Source organism: Pyrgilauda ruficollis, unplaced genomic scaffold (genome assembly GCF_017590135.1).
Source record: "Pyrgilauda ruficollis isolate IOZ18807 unplaced genomic scaffold, ASM1759013v1 scaffold16, whole genome shotgun sequence".
In the NCBI taxonomy this organism is placed as follows: Eukaryota; Metazoa; Chordata; class Aves; order Passeriformes; family Passeridae; genus Pyrgilauda; species Pyrgilauda ruficollis.
Genome location: NW_024514764.1, coordinates 1,739,625 through 1,761,850, shown reverse-complemented (window position 1 = coordinate 1,761,850; position 22,226 = coordinate 1,739,625). Strand labels below are relative to the sequence as shown.

General features: G+C 41.0%; 1 protein-coding gene across 1 annotated transcript in view; it reads right to left on the bottom strand.

Moving 5' to 3' along the window:
• Window positions 1-22,226, bottom strand: part of SMURF1 (SMAD specific E3 ubiquitin protein ligase 1) — a 45,335-nt gene that overhangs the window by 19,171 nt on the left and 3,938 nt on the right. Inside the window, exon 2 of the mRNA XM_041462469.1 lies at window positions 149-187. Within this exon, the coding sequence (XP_041318403.1) occupies window positions 149-187 (39 nt within the window). The remainder of the gene's footprint in view (window positions 1-148; window positions 188-22,226) is intronic.

Genomic DNA, 22,226 nt, shown 5'->3' with positions numbered 1-22,226 from the left:
GCACACAATCTACAACCCAGAGTAACGTGTACTCCTGTAGTAATGCAGTGCATATGACACACACAGATGAGCCTCCACAGTAATGCACCATCTCCAAATAAATCTGATTAATTCAGAGCAGAAAGTTACACAATTAGGACATACTTACTGAAGAAATCTTTCTTTGCGAGATTCTTGGCACACAATACTGCAAAACAAAAAAGCAGATAAAGAAATCTTAAAACTGTTAAAAAAAAAAGCTTTCTGGTAATCAAATCAGCTAAAATAATACCTGATCATAATTAATAAAAGCCACCTAAATATTAAATGTGAGCATTGTTTTCTTTATCTGGGATTGGAATATTTACATATAAATTTGGCTTTATATTTGCTGCTTTAATTCTATTGTTACAACACACAGAAGATTTAATGAACATCCCTTTGCATTAAAACCTCCTAATTTTCTTTACTTCATGTTTAGACAAATGCTAAATCAGCTTTTTGTTGTTGTTTCAGAATCCATCCATTTTAGGACAAGGGCTAAAGATTTTCTGAATAAAGAACAGTTCTGGGATTCCTGGAAGAGACCTTCTTCACTAAGTCCCATCAAAAGCAGTGCAACCTCCTGCTCCTTGCACACAAAGTGTGGCTACATGGTGAAACAAAGCATGGCAGGATTCTGCAACAGAAGCAATCTGTAAATACACAAAGGTTTGGGGATAACTATGACAGGGCTTCACTCAGGAGAAAAATAAATATACTGAAAAAAAATCTGCAGCAAGATGTTTTCCTTTGAAAGGGCCACAAATGAGACATCGTTTCCCTCTCTCCAATTCTACTCACCAGCACAGCAGTTTAAGAAAAAAATTACATCAGGAAACTCACATCAATCTCCATTTCTACCAGGTCTATTACCAGCTACAAGTCTAATTTTGCTTTTCCATAAGGACTGCTCAGTAGGATCTCAGCAATCCAAGTTGTTTAGTATCCATTAAACTGTTCTAACAGGCCAGGAAAAACAACTCCAGAGCCAAAGAGGAAAATATTGGAGTTCAACTTATCTCAAACTAAGATCCAAGAAAGGAAGGTAACTATAAAAGACCTAATTACTGTTGAGGGAGTCTCTTTCCCCAGTGGGAAAAAAAGAAATCTTTCAGCATGAGAATGAAGGCTCAGAAGATAATCAATGGCCAATTCCCCAGGTATGGACCATTTCCCCTTCTCATCTCCATCTCCCCTTCCTCCTGAATTACCCTCAGTCTCACTGTAATTCTATACTGGGGAAAGGGAAGGTGCAAAGGAACAAGTACTTTATTTATTTATTTTTGCTTCTACTAGAATTCCACCTCACAGCTCCAGAGAAACATTCCCTACGTAACACAGGCAGCAGAGAAAAAACTGCCTCACCTCACATGTCAAGCCAACAGACCAAAGAAATCCACTATTTAACCCAGAAGCTCATGGAAAAAAATACAGAAATCCTCCCTCCTAGTAACAATTAAAGCAGCCACACCAGGAAAGTATTTTTAGAAGGGATTAAAAATTACTTATTTCTTACACTGGTAAACTATAATCAGAGAAAGCTTCTCTTGCATTTTTTTTAAACAACTGACCAAAAAGAGAAGTGTGCCAGACTATGGTAACTCAATTTGAAACAACACAAGGTTAGAGAATCACCATCCGCTGCCTGTGGAAGCACGACAGAGCAACCTCTAATTTCCTTTTCCTGTTGAGAGTGTTTCAGAGGAAAAACTGCTCAAGAAAGAGAGCTAAGTACAAGTAAAATAAGAATTTTCGCGTGCTAATACCAGCCAAAAGGAATTCTGTGAGATTTTTAAAATCAACTCTACTTTGCCATCCCCATTTTAAGAATAATTTATTGAGCTGGAGAAGATGACATCTGTAACTTTCTCCATATTTCAGGTGTGCTTTCAAAACAGCAGCATAAATTTCTAAAGCTATTATTGAAGAATTATGTTTTTCATGTAATTCTTTTCCCTCTGCCCCAGCCTTTCAGTCTACAGTAGATGAGCACAGCTGCCAATTTTCCACTCACAGCCTGTGAAACCCTCAATTTTTGGTTGCAAAAATTATTACTCTTTCTTGTAAGAAAAATATTGGCACAAAAGCTAATAGCTGAAATAAACCTTTATGGAGCAATCTCCAGAATCAGGCTGCCCGAGATGGACCATTGGCTCTGTTCCACTATTTGCATGTTAAACCCACTAGAGCAAAAAATATTTGCAAGAGCTGTATCACTTAAAAGCTACAGATTTCTAAATTCCAGTAAAAAAACAGGTGGCAAAGGTCAGCAGCGGGAGACTTGGATGTGAAACCATGCCAGCAGCAGAGCAGACAGCCCCTCCCTGCTGTGCAAAGCTGGGACTGGGCCACATTTCCTTCTTAAACACATCGTCTCAACAGCAGAGGACCTGATGGCTGCTACTTCAAGCCCCAAATTCATGGACTTGGGTAGATTTAGCTACAAAGGCTTAAAAAGTTATTAATTTTATCCCTGATTCAGAGGGGGTTTAGGAGAATGAGATAGACCCTTAGCTCTTTGCCCAGGTTTTGCCCAAATTCCCTCTTTGCCCATTTTCCAAAGTGCTTTTTCTTTTAGTTTTTCTTTCTCTTAAACAAGAAAGGTTCTGGGCTTGTCAGCAGGAGTGATCTCCCTGCATTTGTTGCAACACTACAAAAGGTATTAATTCTCCTGACTTGGATATTTACATTCTGCCTCCTCAAAGTCAACCAACTTGTTTCAGCCTGAAACAGGATTTGTTTATGCTGCGCTCCCAATTGCTGCACAGCTCTGAAAAACTTCTTTTTTTAATACAACAGATCCCAAACAACACCGAAACAATGTCTTTACATCTAGATTATAATATTTATAAAGGGATGGGAATGTTTTTTTAAGTACCTGACATTATTGAGATAATTTCAAAGGCCAAATTAGCCAGCTGGGTGAAGTGCTAGTGTGAAAGCATATTTGGCAGGAGGTGAAGAAAGGACGAGCCTTAGACAAAATCAGTATTCACCCTGGGGATGTAACTTGAGTGAGCTGAGAGGTTCCTCTGCCAGGCCCTGGTTGTCCACCCTGCCTCCAAAGAGAAATGAATCATCTGCTGTGGTTCAGGAGGTGCTGCAGGAGCAGGACTGGTACAGTGAGGAGAGCACAGAGTGGCACCAGTGTCTGAACAACCCAGCTGAGAATTGCATCAGAAAGCTGCTAATTCACCCTGAGACACCATCCTGCAGCAAGAGCAGCACTTGCAGGGAGGCACAGAAAAACAGTCTGGGAGAGGAACCATTTCAAACATTCCCAAGTAAACAGAGCCTGACTCGGCATCAGCACCAGATTTATTCTCATACACCACAGAATGTCTCAGTTTGGAAGGGACCATAATGATCACAGAGTCCAGCTCCCAACACCCCCCATCCCACTGCACGCTGCTAAGATGTTACAAGTGTTTCCAGCTGCACAGTGTACAAATGACAGTTTCCTGAGGGAAAAAGTAAAGTAAATAAGGCAAGTGATGAAAATATTCCATAGGCCCAGCCTGTACCAATGCAAAACAGCAGGCAAATGTGCACCTGGGATTGCATTCATTCACACTTTGCAAGTTAAAGGTAGGAGCCTCCATGCTCAAATTAAGGACCTTTACAGGTGGATGTGATCTGAGCTAACCACAGCCTTCAACTTAGTGTCCAAGTTAATTCTGGAGACAAGACAAGACAAACCAGCAGTATGTCCTCATCTTCCTTAGGAAAGGTGGGGAGAGGTCACAGGGAACCATGCTGGCAAATACCACTTTCAGCCATCTCTGGCCTTCCCTTGGATATTTCAGGTTAATTATTTATGCTTGTACAAACAGGCAGCCAGATTCCAGGATATACTCGTTTTACTTTGTGACAGAAGATAAACAGAGGCCAGCAGGCTGATGGCATAGAAAGGACTTCACTCAATATTTCCTTCTGTATAGACCATCTTTAATCATAGAGATATGCAGCATAATCATTACAGCATCACAAGATGGTTGGTTTGTTCTAAGATAGAAGCAAAGAAGAACAATGAGGCTTTGGAATAGAAAGTAATAAAGATCTTGACATAAAATGAAACCAAAGTTACTGCACACAACTGGAAAATGAAAATGGCTGCAAAGCAGGTTCAAATTTGAGACATCCAAGTAATGGAAATATCTCTGCTAATGCTTCAAAGCCTGTGTAGATTTTGACTTGTGAACTTGGTAGCCTGTGTTGGACAGTCCCCTGTGTGTGCCAGCTCACAGCCTGGTTTCCACAGCAGAAATCCCATTCTGAAAAACAGCTCTGGGAAGGCTGCATGGCAAAAATAATGTACATAAAGTGGAAAAAAGCCTCCCCCAAAAAAGGAGAAAAAAGCAAACATCAGCTATTCACCACATGCTGCTCCAACACCCATGGCCCACAATTAAAATCTTTGCTGAATCTCTTATGTGAAATCATGTCTCATCCAAATAGCCCAGTGGATTTTGTGGAAAATACTCTGAATACTACATGCCACCCCTTCTGAACTGCCCTGAGGAATGACTCTGCTTACAGCTGTGCTCTCTGCACATAACCTTAAATGAGACTTCACTGCAGATAAGGTCTGCTTTTATTTCTACTACCAGACAACCCGTGAAGGTTTCACATGTCTGTTTTTTTTTAAGGATGACAATATTTTATATGTGGTGTGATACAAAAAAATGGTTTTATGGGAAAGGAAAGATGGCTGAAGTATGTAAAAATGCAGTTTCTCTACAGCTAGCCACATCACTGAGCTGAAATACACCACTTTATTCACAAATTGCACTTTAAATTGTCACCACAAAGGCCAAGGTTTCTATTCTAGTCATTTTTTTGTTTGCTTTAGGAATACTTTTGGTCTTTCTCTTTGTCTGCTCGAGACTGAAATGCATAAATCCAGACTGCTTTAACTTCCCAGTAACCGAACCCGAACCGCTGCAGCGCCGGCGAGCACGAAGAGATAAACAAAGCCACAGCCTCCCTTACATTTGCCAAATAAGCCAATTAGCTGTATGGAACTAATTTCATCCTGACATGCACCCTGAGTGGCCTTCACTAACGATCTCAGCATTGTGGTGCCAATGAGATTTGCAATCTGAGACACAAACCAACCAAAAACCCCCGAGACCCCTCCGACTTCAGGCCCTGCATTCATGCCCTGACACTGGAAGGCTCTGCCTGAACTCATGCTAAAACAGACCTTGACTACCAGATTAAAGCAAAGCTTCATTATAAAACCCTCAATTCTCAAAGAGTCGCTAGAGTTGATACATGAACCCTTTTTGTGGCCCTTTTGTGTAGGCTGCAGTAAAAATCAAAGCCTCTTTTCAAGGCATGATCTCCTCGTGGGTTGGAACTTGGCTTCGTGTAGCCAGTTGCAAACACTAGACAACTTTGAAGAGATCTTCAAAAAACCACACACCCAGAAAAAGCCATTTTTATTAGTCCATTAACATGTCATTAAAGTATCTACTTAGTCAGGAATCAAAATTCCATCCTACCTAAGCAGAAAGCAGTCACGAATGAGAGGCAGTTCTCCTACTGCAAAAAAAAATCAAGTTGACAAAACACAAGAGCTTCATCTCTGCTCCTAAGAATTACTGAAACTGAAAAATTCTACAACAATAAGTCTTCACATACAACCAGCAAGGGCTGACTTAACCCTCAGTAATATAAATCATTGAAAAACCCAGCACAGGGCTATTGGAAGAACAAGACTCATTAAATTCCCTTTTAACTGAAACTGTGTGCAGCACAAGACCAGTAAAGCAAGTTTAAAAATTAACTGACTGAGATGTAAAACTGGAGAAACTCTGAAGAGTTATGGAATCAGCTGAAGAACTTTGCAGGGATAAAAAAGGGAGATCAATAGGAAGCTGAATTAATGTTGATGTACAGAATCTGAGAAAGGCACACAAATCAGAAGTGGGAATAAGCTTATCAATTATTCCTCATACCAACTTTTCTCTCTCTTCTTTCCCCTTGCTCACCCCTAACAAATACCTGAGATAAAGGCTAGCCCTCAGATTAAATCTTTCATTAAATCCCAGATATTGCCTCAGTTTTCTTATGACTTTGCAATGCCTCCCTCTAATCCAGGCCAAGAGCATTGTCATACTCTCCACAGAGTTGCCCATTTCCCCCAAATATCCCTGAATGCATGAGATTTACAGAAACACCCTCAGCTCTGAAAGCAGAAGCTGCCCATGGGGTTTACCTGGCCCATGTGCCACTCAAATTGTACTTCCATGGGTGCTTTTTCTCTTAAAGTTTATTTTTTAGGGCAAACATCTTGTAGACTACTGTTTCATCAGTTAATTATTTTTCTTGGCCCTGCAGTGGTTGCTCAGATGTAGGAAATACAGCCAGAGATGCTGGGGCAAGAGTGAGACCCTAACTGGTGACACTTCCTCTGTCACCAAGATGTCCTTGAAGCTCTGTCTTCCCTCACATCCCTTCCACTTTCTCTTTGCTGTCTCCAAACACGTCCAAAGCACAACCAGTTTCTGTGAGAACTGGAATTTAAGAGTTAAGCTGGTTATTGCCATCACCATTTTACAGCCATTCTCAAGAACAGCCCATCATTTACACAGCTTTACCAGGAAATACGTTAACAGAACATAATGTAATTTATACCCACTGTATGGTTTCTAAAACTCAGTCATCCACCCCCACCAATAATTCTGCCAGGACCACAGCCAAGTGGGACAATAATTTTATAAGGAGAGATTTCCCAAATTCAGTCAAGATTCCACAGTCTCCTGATTCCCTGAAAACAAAGGATACACTCAGGCTTCAGCTACTGCATCAGCTTCTGTACAGTATACACTAGTAAGATACAGGAATATATGTAAAAGCCTCAAAATTGCTGTTAAAACCATACAGAATAACATGCTGTTCTCAGGGCAAATGCAACTTCTTAGCTGAGAGCTAAACAAAACAATTTCAATGGAAAAAATCCTGCTGGAAATACAAAATGGACTTTTCATTTACTCTACACTTCACTGTGCAATTTACAGTTACTGGGATCAACACAGCTCTGGAATTCTTCCCTTATTCAGTCTTTTGCATCTCTAACCACGTGCACTTGCATTGAATAATTCATATTTCCAAGCAAGTGGTGTCTATCCAGACAGACTTATCTGCACGCCTTGCACATTCTTGTGCTCACACTTTGGATCAGACACAACGTGAGCTGTGCGACATCATCACCAAAATGAAGCTAAAAACACACCAGGAAACTATGTGGCTCAATTCCCTTAAATTGCATTAAAACTAAGGAATAAATCCATGCTGAAATCTCAATACTTTGCTTTTACAGTTACCCAAGCACCGCAAAAGCATCTGGAAAAAAATTCCTAAAGCATGAAAAACATGTTCCTCCACCCACATGCACTCATAACTCAGATTCCAAACTGAATTTTACTAAGATGGCCAAAAATATTTTGTACTTTCAACACCAAGGAGGTTTCACATCTTTTTCAAATCCCTAACAATGTCAGCACCTAACGGGACCCTGTTCTCATCCCAACATTGCTCACAACAGGTCCCAGGCAGAGCTGGGGACTGAACCCAGCTCAAACCCAGCCCTAATCCCAGAGTCCCAGTAAGAAAAGGTTCTTTCTAGAAATCCTATCCAAACGTTCAGATATATGAATTTGTTTCTCTGAAATATGTGAGGCGAACAATGTTAAATTAAAAATCAAATACAGAAAAGAAACCCTGAATGCTTTAGATATTGCTGAGGCATAAATTAGGAATGAAATAGCTGACACTCCTGTAGTGGAGAACAGTGCCTGTGCTCAGTCAGCATTTCAGAGAGGTGTGTTTCATTTAAAGTGTCTCTGATCTTCACTTTCATAAGTTCAAGGTATAAAGCCTTGAACACCTTATTTTCATTACCAAAAGGAAGCCTAGAAGGACTCTCCTGTGCAGCTGATCATTTGCTTACTAATTCAGTACATAAAAGGCTTTTCCAATAAATATTATGTTCACTATAAAACACAGAAATTAAGATTCTCCTGCTTCCCAGATATTCTCTCTGGGGCTGCCCAGACCCCTACTACCACTGCATGTTTTATAAGCAGTTTGTGAGATTCAAGTTACAGGTATGTTTCTGTACTAACAGCACCTTGTTTTTCCCCCACAAAACACCATCCAATTAATGGACTTCGAGCTTTTACAAGCCATTCATTTCCTAATTCCGTGAGGAAAACCTGCACAACTGCTCTCTGCTGCTTTATAAAGGGGAGAAAGTGCAGAACAAGAGACCAAAACCAGAAGCAACACATTTGCGGGTACTTAACTGAGCACTACAATTAGCAGAATGCAGAAGCACTCACACCAATTAAACCAGAGCCAGCCTTGGGGTCCTGTTCACGAAGCAAAACACTTGAAATGTCAGGAACACGACACACAACTTCTGTGCTTTTAAGCCAGTACTATCTCCAGCTCAATATATAAGTATTGCCTTGCCTCAGAATAGCTGCTTGCTATGCAGAAAGCAGAAAGGAGTCTGACCTGCTGCTGCAGAACACGTGAAACCTGTGAAAGAAGAAACCTTGGTACAGAAAATCTTGGCAAAGTTTGAGTAGATACCAAGCCAAGCAACAGTTCAATAGAAACACTGAATTTTTGTCTAACAGCAAAAGGTCTACAACTTCCAAGCTAAAACGAAGCAGATTTCTCAGTTTAAAACATAAAACATATGTTTTGTGTCTCCAAAGAGTGGCTGGTATTTACATTCCTTCACATACAGGTAGTGTCAGTATTTCAACAAAGCAATTTGAATGTTAAGCACTATTGTAAAGGAGGAAAAAAAATGTAATTTAACACATTCTCTATCTCAATTTAAAGCTGAGATTTGTTTTTCCAGACAAAACCAGTATTTGACTTCTTTGATATCTTACTGCAATTAAATAAGGTATAAAATCAACTTTACAGGAACAAAAGTTTCCAGTTGGGATATATAATAAACAGTACAAAATTAATGTCTGGTTTTCATCAAGTGCTAAGTAGATTGCTCAAAAGCAAGAACATTGTTATTCAAAAAATTGATGGCGTTATGTGTAAGTTGTAAACTATGTAAACTATTAGTTCATCCCATGGGGCTTAAATGTATCAGTAAAAGAGCTGTAGTTAAACAATCCACATGGAACGTTGCCTTAGTGCCCAATATAAAGCTTTGGCTCTGGACTGCTCAACTCAGTGTTAAACTGAAGCTTCCTTGTGAACCAAGAGCAGGAAGCTGGCAAGAGAATCACTTCAGTGACCCAGGAAGCTGCTGATGTTGAGATTAACTTTCAGCAAAATGAAGGGAGAAAAAAGATCCCTGTTTTAAAAACATTGAAAATACAAACCAACAAATTTTGCCAGAGTAATTTTTAGAAGCTCATAAATACAAGTATAAAAACACTGATGACCACTGTGGTCACAATGTTCAAGAATCCACATTTCTTCATTCATACGGAAACAGTGAATGAAGAATTTTCAACACAGAAATTCCACAGGAAAATTTGGCCTACAGGCTACTAAGTACATACAAAGAAGAAACCTCAGAACAATGCACAGGGCTCAACTTATTTTAGAATAATCAAGACTCATTTGGAATTTCTTTAGTAACTGGAAATCTTGTAACAAGAAGTTGCTCAAAATCTATTGCACAGAGTAACACTTACCAAGCACCTCTTCTGGCACTACTAACTTCAGTAACTGCTACCAGGACAAATTCCAGCAGGAACTGGATGACTTTTCAAGAGGCACAGTCAACACCCCAAATTTCTTTTGCAAGTAAATGAAAAGCATTCTTTCTTTCAAGTAAGGCATCAGCACCATATCACTGCTTTACCACCACATACCTCAGGTTAGCAAATGCCTCAGAAACTTTCCCTGATTTCCAGCACATCTCTGTTTTCCATGCTTGGATTTTAACTGAGGTATGCCGAGTGCTTTTTGGCATGTTTGGATAGAAACATAAAAAGTCTCAAGTCTTGTCATGTAAAGCTTTTCAAAGCCACGGGCCTTGCTGCCAAAGAAACATTTTCATGCTCTTACAGCTTTTGCCTTCCTTACTCTCAGACCTGCTGTTTGCTTTTTGCTCAGATGGTAACAAACACATGAGCTCCAGCAGCCCTTTCTGACCTGACCCTGAGTGAGCTCTGACTTGAAAATCAGGGCAGTGAAAGTCCACATTCAGTGAAGAGTTAAGGGAGCACAAAAGCCCAGAGCCATGAGTTCATTTTGTTCTAGGCTACTCAGGGTGGCCAGCCAAAAACTGAACCAGCTGGAATTCATTCCCAAGTACTTCTTTCTTCCCAGAGCTCCCTGGGCTGTCGTTATCAACCTGAGGATAACAAACATATGGATCATCAAGATGGAGCTGGTGCTGGAAAGAAGCGGCAGAGCCTAATGGCCCATAATAAATGAAGTCTTGATCCTAACTTGGATCTTAGTACTGAGGTATAAATGCTTCTAATGTCTTAGGGGGAAAACTGCCCACACTAGATGGAATTAAACATTCCACTGACTTCTCTTCTTGATGGTTTCCCTGTTAGCAGCTCTTGCACACATCTATTTTTGTCTTCATTACCATTCCATATTCAAATTATATCCATCAGATTCCAGACCATTCAAGAGGCATGTGCAAAAAAAGAAGGGAAAAATGACATCCTGACCATCCAGGTAAAATTTTAAAAAATAATTCAGGCTGATTAAGTGCTGAGCTACAAAATGGAACAATTGCTTTAATTTCCTATACAAAAGCTAAAATAAAGGTGCAAAGTTTAAAAACAGGAAGAGAGAAGAAAAATCGTGTTTGCCCAAATTAAATTCTTGGCATCCTTTCTCATTTTGAATCAGGTACATTAGCTGTTTTACAATATTGTTTTTAACTCCTGGAAATTTTTTCAATCTCCAGTAGCTTGTTTTGTGATTATTCTGCCCGTTATAATCCCTTCCAACATCCGCCCAAGAGGCTACAAATAGCTGTCCACTGTCTTTATGTCTATTCTTTCATTTGTTCAGAGAACTCAGCTCAAACTCTCTTTGTTTACAAATGAAAAACCCAAGGCAGCCCCAAACAGCCGTGTTTGTGGAGGGCACTGGTGCTAAAAGGTGAGCAGCCACCTGGACACCTGCCAGGGAATCAGCTTGTCTGGGCTTATTAGCCTGGGCCTTGTGCCAGCCCTGCTGAGCCTGGGAGGGACGTGGGGAGGTGACAGTGGTGGCACTGGGGAAGGAGGGGGACTGCAAGTGGATGTGCAGGAATAAGGAAGGTGTGGTAGAGGCGAAGAAGAACGGGACAGAAATGAGGCTTGTTCCAAAAAAAGACTGCAATTACAGAGGTATTAATAGCTTTGTGAAACCAAATTTTTATCATTCATTCACCTACTTTTGTTCTTTTATTAACCCCAGGACTGAATTATTGTTTTCTTCTACAGGACAATTGTCCAGCTGTCACAGGGAAAACATCCCTAAGCAACAAACTTTCCAAGGGATTAGTATGAAAGCTTTTACGTAGAGGAAGAAAATCTGATTTAATAACCAGTTTCATTTAAAAACTACAATGAGAGAATGATGTGTAAGAGACTTTTTTTGATGCTGCCATTGTTACAGGATAAGTCTTGTCTACATGAAGCACGTAGACACACTCCTTCCAATCTACCTAATCACCTATTAGTCACACAAGTGGTAAATCCCCAAAAGCACTTTGGGCCAGGCCATGCAAACGCTGGATGAACTGAGTTACATCAGTTCTCATCTGATTTCCTGGCAATGAGCTGCACGTGACTGCTGCAGTGCCCGAGGAAATGTGGGTCAATCCGTGTGTCCCGGTGCTGAATGTGCTCGCTCTCGAGGGACACACAGCTCTGTGACTCAGGAGCACCGGGCTGGCAGGAAGGAATTAGTGCTGCTCCATGCCAGGGTGTTCACACAGCACTGCCCATCCTCTGGAATGGCATCTCAGAGCATTCCAGAACTCCCTCAGCAAAATGCTCCATCCAAAATGCTCAAATGATGGAGAAGGCTGTCAGGCACATGGCATGACAGCAGACACTAAAAGGAAGCTACTTCCTTCAGAAGTGATTAATCACCCCTGGTGTTTGGTGTAAACACCCAGATCTCACTGCCATGTCTCTCAGCTGAGCAGCAGTGAGATGGGCAATCCATGGACAATCCAACACTGCTGCTGCTTTGGAGCTGGGGGCTGGAGCAGGATTCCTCCCAGGACATGCCCTGGCTGGACTTGGTTAAGCAATAACCTCATGGCAGCACCCCCTTCTTCCAAATCTATCTCCAATTAGTACCAAAGTTCAGCAGATCCCTGTTACATCTGTGTTATCGCTCTCTTACACAAGCAAAGCCACCCTCTTCACTTTAGGTATTTTAAGCAAAAATGTCTCATTCTTGCATGACCTAAGGGATGCACCAAACTGGGAGCTGAATGGCACCAAACAGGACTCTATGAAAAGAAGGCTTTTATTCCAAATAAAGCTGTATCAGCCTGTGTTATTCCCTTGTTCTAATCATATAGGCCAGCATCTATTTAAACTGCCAAGCTAATGACTTCAAATTTGATCAATAGTCTCTGTTTATTCAGCCAAGTGCTACTGACAGTCACCAGGGATGAACAACAAAACAAACACACTGGTCAGAGCCAATCCCTGGTTGAGCAAGAAAATCCAATCTGTGGTGGCAAACACCCTTCGATTGGATGGGGAGCTGGGGAGGGAGGCCTGTTGCCCACGGACACAGACACAACCCCTCTCCTCTGTGCCCACAGAACATTTATCCACATTATTCTGCTAACAGCCAGCTCGTGAGCTGAGTGAACTCAAGCAGAATTAACATCAGAGTGGCTCCAACTCTTATTGTGTACCATTGTAGCTATGACAAAATATTTCTATTTGTTGTAAGATTGAGCATGGCAGGACATGACAACAATAAGAGGATGTCACTAAGCCTTTGGACCATAGGCAGTGACTTCCCTTGTTGTCACCTTATCCACTACAGAAGGAAATTTCCTTTGGAGAAGCTTCAAGAAAGACTGGAACCATCATCTTGAGAGCAGGACAAAAAAGTCCTTGACTGAATCTCCAGCCAAAGGATGCTAGGAATGTTTTAGTTACAGACTGGCTGCAGAGAGCAAAATAAAAATAGAGTTTAGAATGAAAACACATAAGTAGGGCATGCATAGCATTCTAGCACAGATTTTTCTTTCAAAACAAATAAACATTTTCATTGCAAAATCAGTTTCTCAACAGCGACTTAACAATATATGTGGACCTTCCTCTCATTGGCAATTTTTATGAACAACTTGCAAGCTCCTCACTAAAGAAACCTCCCTTTCAAATCCCAAGAGAATCTGCAGTTACAAAGACTAGGTTCTGGGTGAAAATGTTTTAGTGCATTATTCTGACCAGGATGTTTGGTCACAATTTTTTCAACATTATACATTCATCGCTTTGTCTGGCAATAGCACCTGATTGCCATTGTCCTTGTACAAAATGTCAGTGTCCATTACATCAGTAAATTACAATCCCACTATGTTGAGATACCTTGATCAAAGGTATTACATAAATAAACTGCAGCTTGAAGGAAAAAATATGATGCCTCTTCCTATACAACCTTAATGCATATTCAGACACAGGATTTTATACAAGTGACACCACTCGGTTGCAGGACCCTGCAAAAAAAAAATGAAGAAAGTTCTCTTGAACAACAAGTTATTTATCAAACTACTATATTAGCACAGCCAAAGCCCAGAACTTAATATCTAAAAAACCCAGTACATGAGAATAGCTGGTTCACTCAAAGCCTAAGACGTTTGCTTTCCAGTTTAAATTGATTAAATAGATTGAATACATTGCATTTCGCATGGATGGTTAACAGTGCTAATATTCCAGACAAAATGAAATGCTGTATGAGGAAAATTCTCACTAGGGCTACCTCCCCCTGGATATATTCCTTGCTCTCACAGTAATTTAGTATAACGGAGCCCTAACAATTTCACTGAACAGGATTACACAAACAGCTCTTCACAGTTCATGGCACAGAAGCTCCCAGAAATATCTATTTCTTCACTACCTTCTCCACACAGGGAATGCATTTGAAAAACAGGCTGACACTTGCTTTGTGGGAATCATAAAATAATATAATGTCAGTTGCTTTGTTTTTATGAAGAAGGTGCTTCTTGTTTATCAAATAGTTGAGATATTAAAAGCCAGCCTTTTATGTGCATTCATATCACAGAGGACTTGCACACCTCGGAATCGGATATTGTCCAAGCACTGAATGACAAACTACTGATAAACCCAAAAGAGAGCAAATTTTAATAAAAAATTTCCACGAGAGAAAAACCTTTAAACACCATTTCACTTCTTACTCCAATAAGCTATGTGGCACTAATTTGAAGTGATAGTGCTGTTCTTTTAATTAAAAAATGCCAGTAGGAGGTTGATGCAGTGGCTGGTGCTGGAAGCGACGTGCTCGCAGGGCGCAGCTGAAGCTTTGTGTGAGGAATTAAGGCACAGTTTCAGCTGGGTGAAAAGGCAAAACAAAACCCCTAAATCCAAACAAACATATAGGGAGTGTTATTACAGGTGCTTGATCAAGTAATCTGGATGTTTGTCTCAGAGTATGTTAAATTCTGGGGGAAAAAAAAGCCAAGAAAAACCCCAAACTCTCACTATGGTTCATGAATCTTGGTTTACCTATAGGTGTGTTGGACTTAATTCAGGTATGTCCCTCCCCTTTCTACCTCTCACTTTCCCACATTGCTCCTTCCACATCTCCTGTGCACAGGGCTGGGACCAGGACCACTCTGCCAGACCATGGGAGGGTGGATTTGCTCTCCCAAGCTCCTCATCTCCATAAATCTTGAGCCCTGGTCTGCTTAATGGCTCTGCCTTTATGAAATTTGACTGAAGCCAGATGAAAAGCCAAAAATTAGTTAGAGGAGAATGACAGGTGAGATCCCTTTTCAGCCTGGTAATTTTTCAGTCTGGAAAAAAAGATTAAGCTTGTCCTGTAAGTTTATCCATCAGCCTGATGGTCACAAAGGCAGCACTTTGTCCTGAAAAGTGTAGACAGCTTCCACATTCCAGGTTTCACTGCTGATTTGTGAAACACCAAAAGGCTAAAAAACTGATTAATCTACAAGAAATCCTCACAAAAATATTTGCTGGATCATTTCCCTCTCGGTCTTGCAACATCTTAATTCCAACAGCCCAAAAGAGGCCAGCAACCACATCCAGAGGATGAAAGAAGAGCTCTACACTGGCATCTGGGAGCATGACAATCCTGAAAACCAGCGGCTGCTCCTCCTGATACAGCCTCCCTGGGGAAGGAACATCCCAGAACAAGCAGGATATTTTGCCTTTACTTGGCATATGGAGCAGCAAAGAGAAGTCAGTTTATCCACAAGCTTCTGGTATATTTACTCACCACTCCTACAATGACTATTTCAATCACGTTTACACTACCAGCATCATCTCAAACATCACAGATAAATCTGTTTTCTTCGGCTGTTTCAAAGTCTGTTTTCTCTCTGCACACTTGCAGGATTTACATCCTAAGGCAATGAGAAAAAAACCTGTTACTACTTTCCAACTGGGCTTTATTTTCTTTCTCCCCCACCCCTTTCTATCAAAAATAGCTCTCATCTACGTTCTAGTTCAATTTGGAAGTAGCACATGCAGACTTGATAAGCATCCTGCAAAGGAAATGCTTTGAATTGCAGACTACTTACAACATATTTTCCCAAGCAACTTTTTATAAATCCCATTTGATGGCTGGTTTGCTAATTTCTATTGAAGCTTATCAAAACATTATTTGTAACAAGTCAAATTACTTCTGTGATTGCACAAATAAAATAAAAAAATTACAAAAGAAACGACTGTGACTAGAAGTCCAAGCCAAGCTGCTGGGTTATACTGAAGTGTTATTTATCCTGTTATCAGACAGACCTAGAACTCCAAGGAGGTATTTAATTTTAAAATGAAGAACACAACACAGAAAAGCACCTATGTACATGTTTCTTCTGTTTGCCAAAGTCTGCTTCTAGAGCTGGTGACAGCACAATTACTGGAGCTGATTCCATCACCCTGAGCAGATCCAGGGCTGCCTGGCTCTCTCACATAGAGCTCGATAAATGAGCACAGGCACATTAATTAATAAATCTTGAAAAAAGTCTATTAACAGGAAATTCCCTAAAATTCTTGGAAAGAAGGAATAAAAGATGTAGGTGTTCCTATTATGGCACATTGGTTGTACACATAGCATACTATTTTTAGTTAATTATTGCCCAATATGCAGAAGTCACTCTTATAAAGAGCCAGACAGTTATTCCTACACCCTGGGCTTTTCTAGAGGTAAATTGAATGTTGGATTATGAATGAATGACAGGATCTCTGGGAAAAGATGCAGAGATTTAAATCTGAGTGGGGTTACATCACAGAACTTGGTTATATCACACAATTACCAAGTTGTATAAAGTCATTAAAGCCTGAGTTCAACACTGAAGCCCTTCTCTGACTCCAGAACATTCAGAGGCTGATGGACCATGCTGAGTTTCACAGCTGAACCCCTCTCTGGCACCTTCTGGCTTCCCTAACTTCACTTCTGCCTTTTAACCTCATCTCACCTTATTTCACCACTCATCTGTGCAAGGGGGACCTCAGCAGAAGTATTTTCACTGTGGTTAAAAACAATTTCAGGGGTGGGTTAAATGCATCAGCCGATCACAGCACAAAAACGCTTCACATAAGGGATAGCTGGGAGATGAAAAATTAGATACACAGCAATTCCCTGCCAGTTTCAAAACCCACAACATTTCTGGCATTTTTTTTTTTCCACGAAGCCATTTCTGCTCTATCTGATCTGCTCAGTAGGGTATTTACAGACACATGAGATATGAACATGCCCACTGCAGCACTTAATGTGGCCATTACCTGTCTGCAGATGTTTTTAAGAAAGAGATATGAGAGACACTGCTCGGAACTCCTTGCAATCTAAAGCACTGAATTAAGTATCACTTCAAGAGCCTAGAAAATTCACCCAATTTCTCTTTCAAAGGCTGACATCAGACCTTTGGCTTACACTCACCCACTCAACTGCAAACCCAAAGTTTACCAAATGTAATAGATTCTCTCCCCATTAACATTAAAGGAGCAACAATGACGTATCTGCTAATTAGACTTACACTTGTAAATTTTGATATTTTAATTCTGAATTAAAGTGAAGTTCCCACATGCTTATAAAAAGGTCTGCACATGGGAAAGGAACCAAAACACATCAGCTACAAAGACAAAGAACACAGATTCCCTGGGAAATGCATCAATCACTGCAAGTCTGAATCAAACTGAAATTCTTCATTTTTCCAAATTCTGCACTTGTGTAGACAAAAAAAATTTCTTAAAGCAACAGCACAATCCACATACTCAGCTCATTTTCAGCCTGGAGTTTTGGGGTTTCTTTTTTTTTCCTTTTGCTCTTCAGGAAAACAGAGTACATGTATTCCTAAAGATGTTTCCTTTCCAATAAACTTTTCATGTCATACACCCCATGTACTAAAGAATGTGAAAACACTGACCACAGGGATTGAATTTTCTGCCGCAATGTCCGGTTGTCTTTGGGGGTTCAACACAGCCCAAATCCGGCACATGAAGAAGAAAGGTCAGGGCCATGAAAAAAGAAAGTCCGGACTGATGTGAGGAGTTGCCAAAATAAATAAATTATTTTCCAGTATAAATAAGAAAGGCAACTATCTTCAGTGTTTTAACCTTTGTTTTCAGGAGAAAAATACAAAGGAGAGCTTTTAATATTGTCCTGGAAACATCAGGAAGACAAAGTAGAAGCCTAGAATTTAACACATGGAAATTTAATTTGCTATCTTGGGATGAAAATAAGATATGGAAACTTTAAATTGATAAATACATAGCCATTTTATTTTAGTCTAATTATTTGAGGAAATAGGCAGATATTTAAGGAAGACAAAACTGTAAACATATTAAAAGGTCAACAAAAATGCTATTTTTCCTAATTCACTCATCCAAAAATGCCATTCTACTCCAAATAATGAAATGTATCTACAAAGATCTCATCAACTAGAGGAAAAAAGATTTAATCCTATCAAAAATATTTATTTTCCTGACACTGATTACCTATAAAGGCAAAAATTCCTGCAAGAGAAGGATAATAGTAGGTTACCTATGAATGAAAAAGTAACACATTTTATTTTCTTCAGCAGACCATCTTCATAATGAGTTGGGAAAGAAACATCCACCATTCAAGAAAAGCAACCACGGGTAAAACTGCATATTAGTGAGGACATTCAGGGACACTCAGCACTCCTGGAGTACCACAGGCAGTGCAGTGGTCAATAACCCTTGAAGTCAATAGCGTGGTTTAACACTGCTGTGCAGCCCCAGGAATCAGGACCCCAAGTGTAAAAAGGGAAGCTGGTACAAAGTCCAGTTCCACAGGATTTTCCATAGTTTCTTATGGTTTAGGATGATGAGCTTAACCCATTTGAAGTGCCCCATCACACAACGGCCGAGGCAGGGCCGGTGCCCACCGGGGCCGCTGCTGAGCCAAGGACAATTCCCTCCAGCTGTGGCGAGGTGAGCACAGCTGGATCGGCTGCCTGCAGCACGGCCAGCTCACTGCAGGGATTGTGCATTATTTTTCCATTACTCCCAAACAATAATGGATTGTTTTAGCCACAAACAGATGAACAAACCTTCCATTTAAATACTTTCTGTTAAATTGTATTAGTATGCAGAATAGTGCCCATATCCTCCAAAAAAAAAAAAAACCCAGGGAAGAGGATTTTTCCGGGGGAGGGGAAGACGAGTAAAGCAGGCTCTGCCAGCTTTATCTATCTATGCTGGGAATTGGGTAGCCTTGGGGATTTTTGCCTGCTGTGCTTAGTGTCCCTGACAACAAGCCAGTTTGAATTTTGGCCTTTAACTTGACAAAAATGACTTACTGAAGAGGAAGGCATCAAGCTATTACAGCCCTGTGGAGAGATTCTTTCTGAAACAGCATGGATGCTTACTCTGCCAATTCAACTAGAGCATCATCAGATTTATCATCCTACACCCCCAAATATTCACCATGTAGCTGCCAGATAAGAGAGTATGACAAAGAAAAAGTTCCATCATTTCTGCTATGTTCTCCAATTATATTTTATTACTTTCCCAGACATGGAAAACTGTAAAATATCCCCAGGGATCCCCTTTCACAAATTACTGAATTTCCCCTTAAACACATGTGAAACAAAGTTTAAAAACACACAGCATCTTAATACTAATTGACCTACTGCCTCACTTAGCAAACATATATGCAGCTTTCTTCTTTAATTACATTAATACTTACAGAAATAATTTTAAATTGAGATATACACACTTGCTGCATGGTTTACAAAATCACTAATGTCTCTTCTGATTTTCTCTCCCAAAAACTTCCAACACATGACTTGCACACACTTAAGCTTTTCAATGTTCAGCAGCTTAGTCTAAATCCTAGAGCTAGACTTACACAGGGAAGCTGAATTTGCACTGAAGCAGCTGAAGTGCGAGCACAGGTTTTCTTCCGCCAGCTTTCTCGTGGCAGGTGACAAATTTTTGGCAATGAGGGTCAGCAGACCAGGAAGGAGATAACATCTTGAGTTACTGCAGCAGTATTGCAGGAACTCACTTGTAAGCACCTGAAACATCCCAGTGTCAGAGCAGCAGCTTCCTCACCACCAGCCATAACACAAGTGCTCCATGTCAGCTACCCGCAGGCTTAACTGCGGCCTGCCAAACGACATGGGAGAGAATGTGAGATGATATCCAGGTGAAAAAAACTGCAAGTGGCTCAACTGCAGTGCTGTCCTCACAGAGGGATGGCAAAGCATCAAGGACCACAGCCAAGACCTCAGTGAAGACATTCCCTAAAAGCTGAGCAGATCCCAACACAATGGTTGTCAACCTCGAGACTCGAGGTCGCATTGACTCCTCTCTGTCACAACAACCGCCGGTACAGGAAAGAACAAACCATCTGCAGTAACAGTTTATTTCACTCTGGAGGAATAAATCATCATCTGCTTCCATGAAACACATGAAAAATATCAAACCTTTCAGTGATATTCCAGATTTTAGTCCTCCTCATAGCAATACTTGGACTATTTTCAGAGAGAATAATAATAGAGAAATGTAACAACAACAACAAAAAAAGATTCCATTCCAAACTTAGGGAAAAAGATGGCAGATGGAACATCTCTTCCAGCCCTTGTTAAAAATTTTTCTCCTCACTCAATTCTTACATGAATTGCTCTGCTGGGTACCTACCTAAACTTCACACCCAACTGATTTATCCACATCTTATCCAAACCCTTCTGCTCTATCCCGCTGCCTCCACCAAGCCCAAACCAACACGACAGTGAGTAGTTGACTCAAGAACCATAAATAGCAGCAAGTAATCCAACCAGATTAATCCAGCTCTAAGCATGGCAACAGGACTGGCTTCAAGGTGGGCAGTAATCCAGGTAAACCTCCAAAACCACACACAAGGATGGTATTTCCATGATGTACTTCTCCATTCTGTGACCCATCAAGCAAGCCTCCAGCCAGCTCAGGAAAAACTGAGGGGGCTCACTGATCTTTATTTACAGCGGCAATTTTAGCAGCCTTGGAGCTGCTGTCAGTAAAGTGCCTCTACCCAGCACACAGAAAATCGTGGTATAAGAGCAACCTCCTCACTGAGAAATTCAACACTTCTTGTATTTCCCTGGAACTGATGATTAATTTTGAAACACAAACAGAAAGGATGATGCTACAAAATCTTAGAAATGTGATAAAGCTGTTTCAAGAAATGGATGAGAAATCTGTTCTTAGACTGGTGGGCAGTATGGAATAAAAAAGAAATCATGAACTGCACAACTACATCCCAAATTGCATTTCTTTATATGAAGACATTCAATTTGACAAAAGAAAGTTTCAAGTCAGGAATAAAGTAGTTATTGTTTCTACTTTCCCCGCCTGAGCGGGATATTGAAACAAACTCCTTTTGGTGATTTAATTTACTTCCACCAGGACAATGGTGCTGGCACAGCTTTGACTTAATGGGAGAAGCAAAAAAGGAGACTTGCTCCCCATAGCCTGCCCAGAGGAAAAGGCTGCTCTTTGGATTCTCACTTTGGCAGCCCAAAAATGTCAGCTAGCCAACTGCAAAGGCTGTGCTCTCCACTTCCTCCTGTGAAAGCAAAATTTTATTTTCTTTAATATCCCCAGAGTTACATGCCCCAAGCCTCTTTGCCACTCCTATCCATAGGGCTCTGAACAGCCACGAATTTACCTTCATAAAAAAGCTGCTGCTTCCCAAGGCAAATGGGGAAGGGAGGCAGAGGGGGATGAAGTGCCTCCACAGCATCACACAGGAAATCTGCGGCCAAGCCCTGCACAGAGCTCCAGCCCCGCGCTCCAGGGGCAGCCGGGGCCCCGCTCCCAGCAGACTGGGGAAGAGAAAATCCTTACGAGAAGAAAAGAACGAGACACTGATTTCGACACACTCCCAGATGACCACACTAAATAAATTTGGAGCTACCCAACTGCTGCTTCCCACCGTGTCCCCCACGGCACAAAGCTGGCTCGATATTAAATACTGACTGCCAGGGAAGCTGGGAAGAGCAGCCAGCTCTTCCTGCCCCAGCGCTCTTCACCGGGAACCAATGGTCCTGATGCTCAACCATAAAACTACAGCCAGCCCATGATGTATTCACCATGTCTGACTGACAGATCCCTACACAGATATTCACTGTTCCTGAACACAGGACAGGAAAGTGTCCAGGTCACCAATATTAGTGTTGCTATTGATCAGTCAGTTAACTCTGCTGCACTGGTCGATACATTAGTCATGAAAGGGAAGTAAAACATCCTGACATTTGGGACATGCTTTAGTCTGTGCCTTTGTAACAATCCTAAGTGAACATTGCTCTAATGACAACACAGTGTTTTATCTTCTACTTGAAGTCACTGTATTCTTTTATGGATTCCTTGAATCACAAATGCAGAAAGTCCCAAAGCCAGCCATTTACCAGCTACCAACTGGCCAGACTTCGTGGCTGGGGCTTCCCTGAACTGGCTGACTATACTGAGCTGGAAGAGTGTGCAGGATACTCATCTGTGTCACTTCTTCCCTCTTCCCCTTTCTTTGCC